Source organism: Rhinolophus hipposideros, assembly GCF_964194185.1.
Source record: "Rhinolophus hipposideros genome assembly, chromosome: 24".
NCBI lineage: Eukaryota > Metazoa > Chordata > Mammalia > Chiroptera > Rhinolophidae > Rhinolophus > Rhinolophus hipposideros.
In genome coordinates, this window is record NC_138070.1 from 30,126,246 (window position 1) to 30,139,832 (window position 13,587).

General features: G+C 43.5%; 1 protein-coding gene across 4 annotated transcripts in view; it reads right to left on the reverse strand.

Annotated features, from left to right (window-relative positions):
- Positions 1 to 13,231, reverse strand: part of SNX19 (sorting nexin 19) — a 57,250-nt gene extending 44,019 nt beyond the window's left edge. For 2 of the 4 annotated variants that reach the window (XR_013992447.1, XR_013992448.1), the window contains exons 1-8: positions 11,044 to 13,217; positions 9,127 to 9,265; positions 8,028 to 8,128; positions 7,793 to 7,912; positions 5,792 to 5,922; positions 4,372 to 4,468; positions 3,715 to 3,883; positions 1,194 to 1,323 (exon numbers count right to left, since the gene is read on the reverse strand). Coding sequence is in view for 2 of the 4 variants with exons in the window: in XM_081036533.1 (XP_080892659.1) it covers positions 1,194 to 1,323; positions 3,715 to 3,883; positions 4,372 to 4,468; positions 5,792 to 5,922; positions 7,793 to 7,912; positions 8,028 to 8,128; positions 9,127 to 9,265; positions 11,044 to 12,720 (2,564 nt within the window). In the remaining 2 variants the exon portion in view is untranslated. Of the gene's footprint in view, positions 1 to 1,193; positions 1,324 to 3,714; positions 3,884 to 4,371; positions 4,469 to 5,791; positions 5,923 to 7,792; positions 7,913 to 8,027; positions 8,129 to 9,126; positions 9,266 to 11,043 lie in introns of all 4 variants that reach the window. The other 2 variants (XM_081036533.1, XM_081036534.1) reach the window with 2 other exon arrangements.
- Positions 13,232 to 13,587: the final 356 nt, after the last annotated feature.

Genomic DNA, 13,587 nt, shown 5'->3' on the forward strand with positions numbered 1-13,587 from the left:
TGCTGGAGGTTAGAAAATAGTAACATTTTAAGGAGGAGTTGCATCTAAATCTAGATGGGTGTACTATCCCTGATAACTGCAGTGTGTTCAAGATAATTAGAGAAGTGGCAGTAGCCTACCTCACTTGGCTGCTGTAAGAAAATATATATAAACAGAGGTCAGGTGCTGGCATATGATAAGCACTCAGAAAATATAAATGTAACCTCTTCTTTTACTTGGTCTTTTTATGATTCAAGATTAAGCCTCTCTGGTTCTATGTAACTTTGAGTACGGAAGAGGAGATTTAACTGCTTGTTGTTAATGGGTTTTCTACAGGTTGTAGACTAGATACATAATTCTTTTTTTTTTAAATAAGTTTTTATTTTTGGAGTGCCTATTAGCATGAGCCACATGCTAACAGAAGAGGTCAGGATTTGGCTTCCTAATTTGTGATCTGACAGGATGTCTCATGAGAAAGAAATTAAAAAAAGAGTGGCCAAAGCTCAAGCACTATGTGTGTCTGTCTGGTTCAGAGCCAGTGTCTCTGGCATTCTTCAGTTGAGCCAAGTTTGCATCAATTTCATGCTTACTAGGAAGTCAGCAGCTAAAAACTCCATCTGTGTACAAATCTTTCAGGAGATTCATGTGGTATTGGGACTCACAAAGCCTGAATTATAAAATCCAAGTTTTAAATCCAAGTATCCATCTATTCCTTAGCATCCTTACTGAAGAAGTCAGTAAGTACTTCTTCAGTTGTGAATATTTACACCCCTTTTGGAGAAAATAATCTTTGAGAGCACCTGTTTTCTCCTTCTCTTTATTATTTTTATTGTCATAGTGACTGTATTTTGTCACTTAAAAGAAATGTCCACTGAAACAAGGCGAAGGAGCTTGGGAGCATAACAGGTGGAGAATCGATCCTGGAGTTAGGAAGAGTTTAGCTGAAGTATTTTGAGATCACAGGCAGTGCCTGTAACTTAGGAGATTACACCAGAAGTCTTGCAGAAGCAAACTCATGCAAACTTTAGACAACAAGGTGATTAAACAAAGCTTTCTGATACTCTCCAGACAGTCTTCATCCCTGGACCCATATAACAGAGACTCTATCTTCCCTTATGGCCATGGGTTTCCTGGACTCTCCCCTTACACTTTCTAGTGGATAATTCAGCACCACAGCCAACACCTGTCCAATGTGAAGAACTCACCAGTCTTACCTCTGAATTAGGGTCCCAAAGATAAGATGAAGAACTTTCTGCATGTTTTCTGTACATAGCCATCTCCACTGTTCCATTAGCAGCAAGCGGAGCAGATCCAGGGCTGTGTCAGCTAACTCTGTCTCTGTTCCTGGGGAATGAAAAGGCATCAGAAGGAACTCAGAAGAGACCCAGAGTTGAGGAATATATTTCGACGCACTGGGTTTGCTCCTTGTTTATCTCATCGCATATTTTTGTAATCCTTCAGTTCTTAAATCAAGTTAAGAGATGTTTATTCTGTGTCTAAAAAGTTCGGTGATAGGCTCTGTATTTCTTTAAAATTCTTTTATGTTCCTTAATCACTTACTAAATATTTTTTACCTTTGTAAAAGACTTTCCATTTAATTATTTTGCCTACCTGGCTCCTGTTTCTTTTGTATTTCTCCCAAGGAGCTGAATATATTTTGTTCCAAGTAAGTGCTCAGAACTTGTGAGTAACTGGAACTGGCAAGGCCCAGTCTTCCATACTTGTATTCTACTCGCCTCTACAAAGCATCATGGAAATGTTGTGGGCAGCAGATTTGGGAAAGGATTTGGGATTCATTCTCCTGTTTAAAAAGTGCTTTGAAAGCATCTCCATTACACAGAGCTGTTGAGTTGGGATCCAGGAAGCTTTAGTTTGATCTTGAGATAACATACGGTTTTAGGGAAAGTACTACATCTTTCGTAAAATGCCATGACAATTTCTGATTTATTTCCTGTTTCAAGACTGGAATGGCCACAAATAAGCTCACAATCACACTAAGCTAAAGTATCCTAAATAGATGTATTTTATGGATGCAAGCATCTGTTTTCTACCTCTGCTCAGGGTGTCCTGTGTCACTTCTGATCTGGCTCCCAGGAGACTTTCCCAGGAATACACAATGTTCTAGAATGAATCTTAGCTATCTGGTGCTACTGCTGTGTTTAATGTTATCATTAATCAACAAAATAATTCTGTTAGTAGGACCAATGTGTATTCTCTTGGTTGGCCTGCCCAAGCTCTCCTCCCTTAAGGATTCTTTAGAACATGAATGAGCAGACTTGTATACATCTGCTCAAAATGTAACCTACTTTCTTCTTTAATCCCATCCAATATATATTTTCTTTTTTCTACACAGTATTTCAAGGGGGCACAGAGTTGGTATGTTTGCTTTCTAGTAATTTACTCAGAAATGGGATATTTAATTCCTTGGGAAATAGCACCATCCTCAACCTCAGTCACTCTCCTCAATTCTATTATTTTCTCAGGTTTAACATACATAGAGCTGCCACCATGTGGTGACAATTAGTTATAACAGTTAAAAAATAAAGAGCAGAGAAGGCACCAAGTCCTCTTAAAGAAAATGGTAAATTTTCTATCAATGAGCATCTTGAGTCTCACGGCTAGAAGAAAGGCTCAGGTATAAACTATTCCTCTATAGAGATATGAGGTTCAAAATTTACAGGCTTGACTTGGGCTAGAATTATATTGTTTTACTCATTCCCTCTTATAATTTCCATGGTTTTTTGATGCTTTTGGTGTGAAAACACTTCATTTACTTAACAAGTGAGATATGTGTGAAGAGATGGGGTTGCAAACACCATTTCTCACATAGTTAAGTTGAAGTACAATGATGAAATAAGCCTTTTTATTTTCCTTCTGAACCCAAGATTTTATGATCTTTATTTTCAGCAGAAACCTATGTCTTCGTGGAATTAAAATTTTTTCTTCTTATAAATTCTAGCTCGGCAAACGTACTAATATCCAGGGTTCCTAAATTTTCCTTTGCATTCTTCTGGGAAGCAAACCTGCCCTGCCTCAAATGCTTATAAGGACAGAGCAGTGTCCTCACCTCTTCTCCTTTCCTGCTCTACCATGGGTAACTAGGTAGTGTCACTTGCTATGACAATAAATAAAACAGAAGGAATAGATTCAGGAAAAAAGATGAATTCCATTTTGCACATGTTGTATTTCAGTTGCCCTATGGTATATCTCAATGGAGATTGCCAGTAGGCAATTGGAAATACAATACCTAATATTAGATATCATAGCATATGTATTAGAGTTGAAGCCAATAATATGAAAGAAATCACCCACGGTGTGAGGAGTAATAACAAAACCAAAAATAAAGCTCTGGAAGGCTAATAATGGAGCCAACAAAAGGGACTGAGAAGGGAGTGACTAGGAAAGCGGTACCACAGGCATAAAGGGAGTAGTTCAAGGATATGCCAATGCATGCCAAAAAAAGAACTTCAACAAGATAATGACATTATAAGCACGGATCTTATCTTGCTGGATTGGGACTCCCTGTTTTCATGTCCTGTTCCTCTGCTTGACTCAGCTCTGGGGACTTCTTTGCATCCCAGCACTCAGCACAGTACATCAAACTCTGGTATTTAAAACATGGCTTGCTTAGCTAAACAGAAGAGAAATTAAAGTGACAAATCCTAACTATTATAAGTACCAAGTGGACTGTGTCCTGGCTCCCTTCTCTGTGGGAGCAGAGATCTTGTCACTTACCTGGATCACTGTTGCTGAGGTCTTGGGCTGGCATGGCTGCATCTGACAGGTAACCATCCACACATTCTTTGGGGATTTGTTCAGGATCTTCTTCTGGCTGCATTTCTAATAACTTTGTCTGTTTTTCAATAAAGGATTCCATCCCAGACATGGACAGGATCTCTGACTCCTGAAAAAAGAGCCAGCTGTACATCACAAAAAAAATGTGGAAGTAGGAGAGCAACCAAAGCACTTAGGCTTTCCATGTTCCTTCCCTGTAAAAGTATCATGAGTATAGAAACCACATGACTTTGTGACCAAAACTTAGGAAAGTTTTCATTTTTTACTGAAATTGCAAGTAAAACAATGCCTTTGTATTGTCACTTGCTGCAAACACTTTTGCATTACCTCTTCCAGGAACTGTTTTTCGTTCTCATTCTGTCATCCATTATCCCATACCCATAATCCTTGAGAAGCCAATCTACCAACCCAGAACTAGTAGGAATCACAAATTACTCGGAGAAAATACTTTTAGAATAAAAACGAGAGATCCAGATGTTGGTAAGTCCTTCAACTAGGCACGTAAGTCCTTCCTGACTTTGGAGGATGTCTCAGGTGCTTAAATGCAAGATCAACGTTCCAGTTGTTAATTCCAGGAGTTCTATAGGAACTTCTTACCACATTGCCTTCCTGAAGACAGTAGAGTATCTTCTCATGTGCTTCAGTTATATTCAGTGTTGGAGCAATTTTACTGGATGAGAACCTCAGTCTGGACCTTGCATAGAAAACAACAACAACAACAAAGAAACAATGTAATTCATGATCTAGATTCCCATACAAAGGGCTGACAAGCATTAGTATCTCAAAACAAGAACACCTATACTTTCTCTGGGAGCTTACTGTGGTCAGAGTCGCCAGAAGAGACCTGGCCCTGAAATCCCCCCGAAAATATATATTCTGGCAATTCTTAACATATAGCACAAATCTTGCACTAAGCAATGTCTACAGTGCATTTGTGAGGGCGTTTGCTAATGTAAAATAGGAACCAGTCTGTCACCGTTCTTATATTCCAATAGGCTAGAAGAATAGCTAGCACATATTACACACTCAGTAAAAAACATGTTGAAGATTAAATAGAAGTAGCATAGACTAAGGTTTTTGTTGTTGTCAGTACCCTTTTTGCATATTCACTTATTCCCCTTGTGTTCCAAATAAAAGCAGGGAAGGAACTACAAGAGCTAACCTCAGTGTTTCAAGGTATAGGGTTCTTTATAAGCACAGGCCCACGGTCCGCCTTCAATGTATGGGCCCAGTAAAAAAAGGCTAAGAACTGTGTTATTGCTGGCCTGTGAAACATGAACATAGAAACAAAGATAGGCAGCCAGACGGACAGACACACACAACCCGAAAAGGCTAAGAACGGTGAGTCTGTTATTGCTAGCTCGTGAAACATGAACACAGACAGTTAATCTGTCAGACAAACACATACATTCTTCATCCCTCATGCCCCCACATTCTCTCTCTCTCCATAATGGTCCAGATACAGATACGACGTTTCCAGTAAGGGTAAGTATGGTGCCTTCCCTTCCACGTGTTAGCTTTGAGTACTACCAGGGAACATCTGGGACCCTGGTGCTGGAGAGTAGCAGCAATGCCAGTTACTAAAATGGGCCATGCAGGTACCCATCCTAGTCCTTTCTTGTTTATTACTAGTATATGCAACTTCTAAACCAAAATTTCCAGAAATGATGGCAAACAGAGATCAGTTGTAAGACTTAATTATTAATATGAGAGAAACATCTCAATTTTCCAGGAAAATAGAAAATATACATATTATAGAGTTTTCCTTCTAGTCAAAAATCCTGGTCAGTCTGGGTTCTTGGTTCCCATGGCAAGACAAACATTTAGCAGGGCTGCCTGTGCAGGATCTCAGGCCGGTTTTGGATGAGCACTGAGGAGTCTGAGGTCGGGCATTGCATAAAAACTAGTAGTATGATCCACTTCCTGTCTTCTGGGGCTTGAGGGTTGGGGACAGGCTTTAGCTGAGGATTGGGGATCAACCTGAGAGATGGGAAAGGGTAACTGATGGGCTTCTCACTTGCTAGCCTTCTTGCCTTCTGTCTGGGGCTTGCTTTCTGTCTCGGCCTCACTCAGCTCCTCTGTGGGGCTCTGGGGTTCAGAGCGAGGAAATGCTGTCTTCAAGGTGTCCACGATAGCACTCACCACCATCTGCAGGGGTCAGAGGTGCAGGGTCAGACAGAAAGCACTGAATGAGCAGTTTTGTCATGGTGCTTCATGCAGTCAGGTTGGGCAGACAGCCAGGCTATCTAGTGGAGTCTTGGCCATCAGTATAGTAAGACACCAGCTATCCGCCCTTTTCTCTACGGCCATAAAAATCTTTTTTCTCACAGAGTTAAGACAAACAATGCCATAGAAAAAGAAACCGAAATAAACAATAGGATAAATAAAAACCTGGGAGTTCTGCAAGCTAGTGAAATGCTTTTCATTTTCAATTTCTTTCTTTGTACATAAAAGAATGATTTTGTTTCCAAACTGATGATCCTTTCACCGTGATGTGAATAAGGAGAAGTAATATAGGCAGGAATATATGGAGAGTGAAGATTATCAAAATAAGAAATACAGGCTAGAGGCATATATAATGTAAACATTCTCAGTAATTCACACAGAATAAAAAACTGGCTTTTCCAGTTAATTTAAATAATTTCTCTTCTTTAAGTATAGAAAGAAAAACAAAACTCACTTGGGTCAAGATTAAGAAATATGAAGTTGACATAAACTTCTCTACTCATAAAGACTAAAACAATCCTCAATGAAAAGTAAGAATTATCTCTATTTTTCAAAATGGGAAAATGACATACAGATATCTGCTAAAAAAAGAAAATTTGTACAAACAAATGAAACCCTAAAATATTGAAGAAACACTTACTTTTCCTTTGGTGTCTCTCACTAATTAATGCTGCTGGCTCAGAGCAGCACCATGATGTCTTTAACTTCCTCTTGTGTTAACCCTCTACAAGGAGTACAGCTAGCTCAGCTAAGTCACAGCTGGAGTGGTGGAGTAAGAATACACAAAAGACTAGGCACAACAAACCAGGGAAAGAACACAGAAGGTAGCATGAATGTGCATAACGTAGCTTAGAAAATAAGTTGCTTTCTAGGCTCACAATACTGTAGTCTGTAGGGAGGGTCCTATTCTGTCTTGCTCACTGTTATATCATAAGCAACTAGTACCGGACACGTCTCTAAACAGGCAATCAGTAAGCAGATGCTGAAAAATCAATGAAAGAACACATCTGCCTGAACTCTGCGATTTTACCTTGTGCATCACTTTCTAGTTTCCTCATAGCATTGAATGTCTCCTAACTCTTACCACGTGAAATTCCACGTTATCATTTTATCTCCTGAAGTCTAGACGAGAAGACAGAGACCCCTCTTCTGCCAATGAGTCAGTGTTTTCTAACCTTTTAAAACATACGTGTATGCCATCTTTTGATAAACAGAAAACTCAGATGTCTGCCTTAGGGACTATAAAATCAGTTGGTAATCATTGCCTGTAGGCTTCAATGAGTTACACAAATGTTCTCCTACCATCTCCAAAGGTCCTAAGATAGCCTCTTGAAGAAGATGCAAGTCTTCCCATACTGTTCTCCAACAGAGAATCACTACATCGATCTAAATCCAGCTTAGTGTCCTGTCTTAGGGCTCTTTCCTGAGTGACCAATACTGGGAATGACCTTCAGCTCCAGAACAGACCTTCCGGCCCCCACCTATCTATGGAGGTATAGATCTATCCTTATATACCTCCACTAGAATAACTATGTCATGATATCCACAGGGGATGTATGTATACTTATAGTGTCAGCGGTACTGTATCCTCAGAGTTGCTCATTATCACTCAGCAAATCGATGATCCGATCAATATTTGGGAACAGGTCTAGCTGAAAATTGTAGTCCATGTTCTACTGACTCCTCTGTGCTACCTCACGCCCCCGCCCCTCCCCACCCCCGCCCTTAATTTTCAAGCACTGCCTCCACTCTGATGACAAACTAAGGCTGAGCATGGTGGCCCTGCTGTTACCTTGTCTATTCTGGAGACCATGAATGGTTTCTTGACAAAGGCAATACGAGCATCTGTGTTCAGAGCAAGGAATTCCTGTACCTCCTCACTGTTAGCAATCTCAGGAATGGCACAGAGTTGCTGCAAAAGACACAAGAAAGACTTCAAAAAGAAATTCCAGTCCCCGGATCTCTATACCTTGGCTTGGAAGTATGTGGATAGAATGAAAGCAAAGCCCCAACAGAAGGATGCTGACCTTTAGGAATGATTCCAAGAGGTTCTTACGGGCTTCTACTCTGTCACTGTCCATGTTTCCAAATGGAAGATCTGGAAAGAGCTTTTTAGGACCCTTCACATCTTTAAAAAAAACAACAAAAGTTCATTCACTTAACATTCACTGAGAGCTATTCCACATAAAACATGTCATCTATGTAAAAAGAAAAAAAGAACTATAAGAAGATATTTCCCTAGGATTTTATTTCAGGAGTTTCAAATATACTCCAGGGATATAATACAACTTACTCTCATTATTGTTAATATCAAGTTGTAAGACACCAAACAAAGGAGGGCCCTGAAGTCTAGTTGCCCAAGTTTACATTGAGGCTTTAATTATCCTATAGTAATGACCTTAGACAAGTTGCTTAACCTTTCTTTGACTTTTCTTGTCTGTAAAATGAGGATAACAGTATTTATGTCATAAGCTGTGATGAGAATTCAATGAGCTAACATGTGTAAAGTGCTTAGAAGAGACCCTGGCATATATTTCAAGCTTTGATCAGTATTAGCTATTGTTATTTAAAAAATGCATTAACTGAAATCCACAATTTATGCTAGACATTAAAATGTTTATCTGGGTGACCATAAGCTTTAAAAAAAAACAAAGTAGCTGCTTACTAGCTTATATTTAGAGTTAAGTTTTATTATATATCTTATTGTCAATGTGTTTATGGTACACACAAAAAAGCCTGGTTGTTAAAGGAAAATAGGCAAGGATTTCTGGATAATATTCTAATATTTAAGAGAAATCAATCTATGAATCTGGAAAAGTTAGTTTAACTCTTCATGCTATCTCATAGACATAGGTGGAAATGTGAGTTTCTTTCTTAAGCTCAAACTAAAGGGGACCCCAGAACAAAGCATTCAGTGGCAAAGGAATACCTCAGAATGTGACCACTGCTGTCTAGCACTAAAACCTAAAACACATGTACGTAAAATGGGGGGAGCACAAAGGACCCCTGATGCTGCACTCTTCTCCTCCATCCCTCCCCACAAAACAACAGGCCACCAGCCTCTCAGATAAGGGTGGCTAGATGTGAAAAGCAAGCAGGCAGTTCAGGGCTGGGGAAACTCCTGACTTTTGATGAACTTTCGTAGATCTGATTTCTCCTCCAGACGGGTCTGCAGATTCAGGAACTCGCGATAGCGGCGATTCACAGTGTGGTAAGCCAGCTGTTGCAGGCCGCTGCTGTTCTCACCATCAAGGGCTGTCTCATACTGTTGAATGAACAAATTTGTTTACTGCATCAACTCAATGGCCACACAGTAAGAGACGAGCAGGGGTAAAGGAAGGGAGATGTTCTTATTCTGTTCCCGAATGTACTAGATCTGAATGCTGCTCTAAATTGTAATGAACAACTCAAATTCCAAGGGTGGGTGAATTAAGGAATGAGATGCATTTCCCAACATACATGGCCCAGAAAGTAGAAACTGAATGTTACTGTTCTCCACTCCTTCCATATCAAAGCTCCTTCCCGTACTTTATTTTCACTTATAAAAATGGCTGCATAACTGTTTTTCGAATTCTAAAAAGAGGGAACAAAACAGAAGGTACAACACTGATAAAAATGATACTCCCTTTCACCCCTCAATTATGGGGTTGTACGTTATAAGGGGATAACCATTTTGCCATTATATTCAACCCGTAATTATCTATATTAGTTGGGGACAGAACAAATTATTCAAAACAGCTGATGAACAAAAATAATTTGTTTGCCTGTAATGCATTAAAAGGACACGTGTTTTTGTTCTGCTCAGGGCAGATTAATTATTATTCTTGGAGCTAAACTGAATTTTTTTCCCCCTAAGTACGTATCATCTGTATGATTAGAAGTCATGTGAAGACTGGAGATGTTGTAGGGGGTCAAGGTTTGCTGTCTTCATAGCTTGGAGGGTCAGTATGTGGTAAAAGACAACTTGTACTGTATGCTCCCCCAGAGACTACACCCTGAACAGCATGAAAACTGCAACTTTGTACAGGGTAAGACTTTTTGACTGAGTAGTTAAAATACAATGAAATACCGTGGAAGAACTATGTATGTTCTTGTTCTCATTAGGAGCACGTTACCATTATTTGGTTGAGGTCATTATACTGTGGGCAAGTGATGGAAGAAAAAATCTCCTTGTTGGTGGGACTTGAGGCTGATGTTTTAAAATTTTCTAGAGCCAGAAAGAAAGAGAGACATATTCGGTACGAGCTGACACGAGCAAAGTAGACCAGTAAAAGGCCTAGGTAATAGACAGGTGGAATTCCAGGTGGGGCTCTCAAACTTGGAGCATCTTGGAGTTATAACACTTTCTGTAGAATATTCTACTCCTTGAAGGACACTCTCTGATACTGATTAATTCCCAAATCTGGCTGCACTTCAAAGTCACTTGGGTTTCTTTTTAAATATGCAGATTCCGATCAGAGTCCGACGGATTCTAAATGAGAGTTTCCAAAACAGGGTCCCAGGATTAAAAAAAAACACAAAACTCTCCAGGAGACTTGGAGGCAGCCTGTTCTAAAGCCCATTTTAGGGAATTGCTGCTCTAATCAAAACAGCCATCTGATACATGAATCCCATTTACATCCATCATTTCTACAAAATAGTTCCCACTTCTGTGCTTAAACATCTCTAGGAATGAGGAACTTTCCATCTTCCAAGTATATGTATGGGAAAAAACAACCTTCCTTCCTAAAACAAAGTAAAAAAGATAGCAGTATTTTAAAAAAGAAAGAAATTAGCAAGGAAGAAGTTTGGAAAGAGAATTTCTGGACAAGGCTCCATACATTGGGAACCACTGAAAAATATGACCCTCAATATCCTGACCACCCTAAGGTTCTAGGATTTGTGTGAGTATTGGCTAGAAGTCTACTCTGCTTCACAAATGAGCTTCAGACTCATAGCAAACAAAGTAAAAGTAGCCTCTCTCCCTTACTCTAGCTTCACTGACTCTGCTTTCCAAACCAATTCCAAGCTCAGAGTGGGTGAGCACAGTTCTAAACCTGTTACCTTCACTGTGTAGAGTGTGTAGGGGTGAAATCCAGTGCCACTGTGCTCTCGAGCAGTAATGGTGCCAGTGATGCGCAGATTCTGGATGACAACTGGGCCATCTGGGCTGCTCAGGGGCTCAAAGCTGAAGGTGGCTGAGCTGAGAGGACCAGTTGGAGAGGAAGACAGCAGAACCTGTGGTAGACTAGGATCTAGGGAGCTGACACCATTGGTAAGGTCCTTCTGTAAGCATGAGGGTCGTGGTGGGCAGGTCCTTTCTGGACTCGCCAGTAAAGTTGTAAGAGAGGTGACATCCCCTGGCTGTACCTCCTTGTCTGCTGTGTCAATCTGGATCTCTGGGCAGGAATTCAGCATGGAGACCAGCAAGCCTGTCTCTGTTTCTGTTCCTGGACCTTCCTCAGCCTCTGCTCCTTCAATTCCTTCAGATCCCTCACCATCCTTACACTCCAGAGATTGGGAACCCCCTAGGGCACACAGGGCGTCCTGGATCCCATCAGAGAGGAAGTTGTCTGGGGTCATGAGCATGATGGTTTCTTTGCCCAGTTCAGACAATGGAGACTCCAGCTCTGTGTCTTCACATAAGAACAGAGGGCCTCGGATATCTGGCTGTAGGAAATGAGATGAATTGTTTCCTACTTTTCTTTCTTCTGGCACTGCACCCAAATCTCCCTGTATAGCTTCATGGCCTTCTTCCACGTCTGGGGAGGGGCGTGAAGGTCCCTCTGGCTCATTACAGTTTAGCAGCACTGGGGCTGCTGCTGGAGAAGGGGCTCTCACTTCTGGCAGACTCTGTACCTCAACAATCAGTGGCAAAGATGTGGGCACTGAGGGTTGTTCTGGGGCGCTGGCTGGGCAGAGTGCTGGATTACTTCTGGCCTTGGAAAAGATGCCCACGAGTACAAGGTGGATCCAGTCAGGATCTGACAGCTTGCTGATCAGTGGTAAGATCACATTGCAAGTAATGAGTTCGCCCACTACGTGGCGTCCTGTCCGAGTCTCCAAGTGGGGCTTTGGAACTAGTCCTTGTAGCAACAAATTCACTATGCCACGCGTATAGGTGACCTCCGCGCTGGGGCTTTCTACAGCAGGATGGGGGGCAGTAGCCTGGCAGTAAGCCTCCCAGAGATGGGAGGGCTCAGCTGTACCACTCTGCTTCCCTGCTGTGGCCTCCTTTGCCTGCATGTAGCTCTGCAGGTGACAGCCACACAGAGTGAGGACCCTTTGGGCAAGCGCACGGCTGTCCACCAGGCCCATCCTCCTGCGCAACTCATGGGCCAGCCCTCTCATGGCGGCCTCCATTTCTTCCTCGAAGGCTGGCTCCTGGCTCACCGAGCGGTACCAGGACGACACAAAGTCCCGCATCACCATCTGGATGGTGCGGCTGATCTCCTGTTCCAGCTGCGCCTCCGCTTCGGGGTCTGGAGGGCAGACGGCCATGGGGACGAAGCGTTCCAGGTGCAGGCGGCCCGACGCCCCCACGACGGCGTCCGCGCCCAGCCACCCTCCCAGCACCAGCAGCAGCGCACACAGAAGGCACAGGAGCCACACGTGGGCCAGGAAGTAGACGGCGGAGAGCCAGCCGACCACAAACCCCAGAGCCATCAGCTGTCGGCTACCGAGGCCACAGCGGGGCGCGCCGGGGGGCGTTTGTGACGAGGAGGACGCCTCTGCCTTCATGGCTGCAAGGACCAGGCGCGGCCCCGCACGACAGCCCTCGTCCTAGTTCACCTCGGAGCCAGGGGACAGGGCGTAACGAGACGACCTGGGGCGCTCTTCGTCCGCGGCTCTGCGCTCCGCGTCCCACGGTCACCGCGAAGCGACGGCAGCAGCGCCGCTCGTGGCTCTCGCGCCAGCCCCTCCCGCAGGACACGCTGCGCTCGCGGAAAGCTCCGCGGCCTTCATCACGCCCGCGCGGGAGAGCTTCCACGCGGCCTCAGGAGGGCGGCGCGGGTCTCTCAGGGACCCGTCCCCGAGCACTCACGGCGACGGGAAGGGCCGCGTCCCGCATCGCCGGGGCGGCGCGCCCTGATTGAGACCCGGCATGCAGTGTATTCCACCGTGTCCTCTCCGCTGGCCTCGCAGAAGCCCTCCGCCGGGCGGGGGCAGCCCCGGCGGGCAACCGCGCTCCGCGGCCCGGATTCCGTCAGGGCTGCCGGCCGGCGGCCCGCGGCGACAACTTCCGGGTCGCGGTGGGCGAACGCAAGGTGTGCTGGGAGAGCGGCCCAGCGCCTGATCTCCGTGCTGCCTGGCGCCCCCTGGTGTTGAGGAGCCGCCGTTACAGCACTATCGCAAATGGGCCTCAGAACCTGAATGGAGTGCAGAGCGCCGGGTCGCCAAGAGTGTGCCCAAATTTCCAAAGTAGGGAACTCGCAGAAACTCAGAGTTCCAGATCTAATTATTAAATGAAGCCAGAAAACACCTTTTACTGCGTAGGAAAAACTCTCAATAATTCAGTATATTTTCATCCCTCGTGGGCATTTTTTCAATGGCCTGACACATTTTAGTATTCATCCCTCTTCCCCCGACGGCGTCAGTCCCCCACCC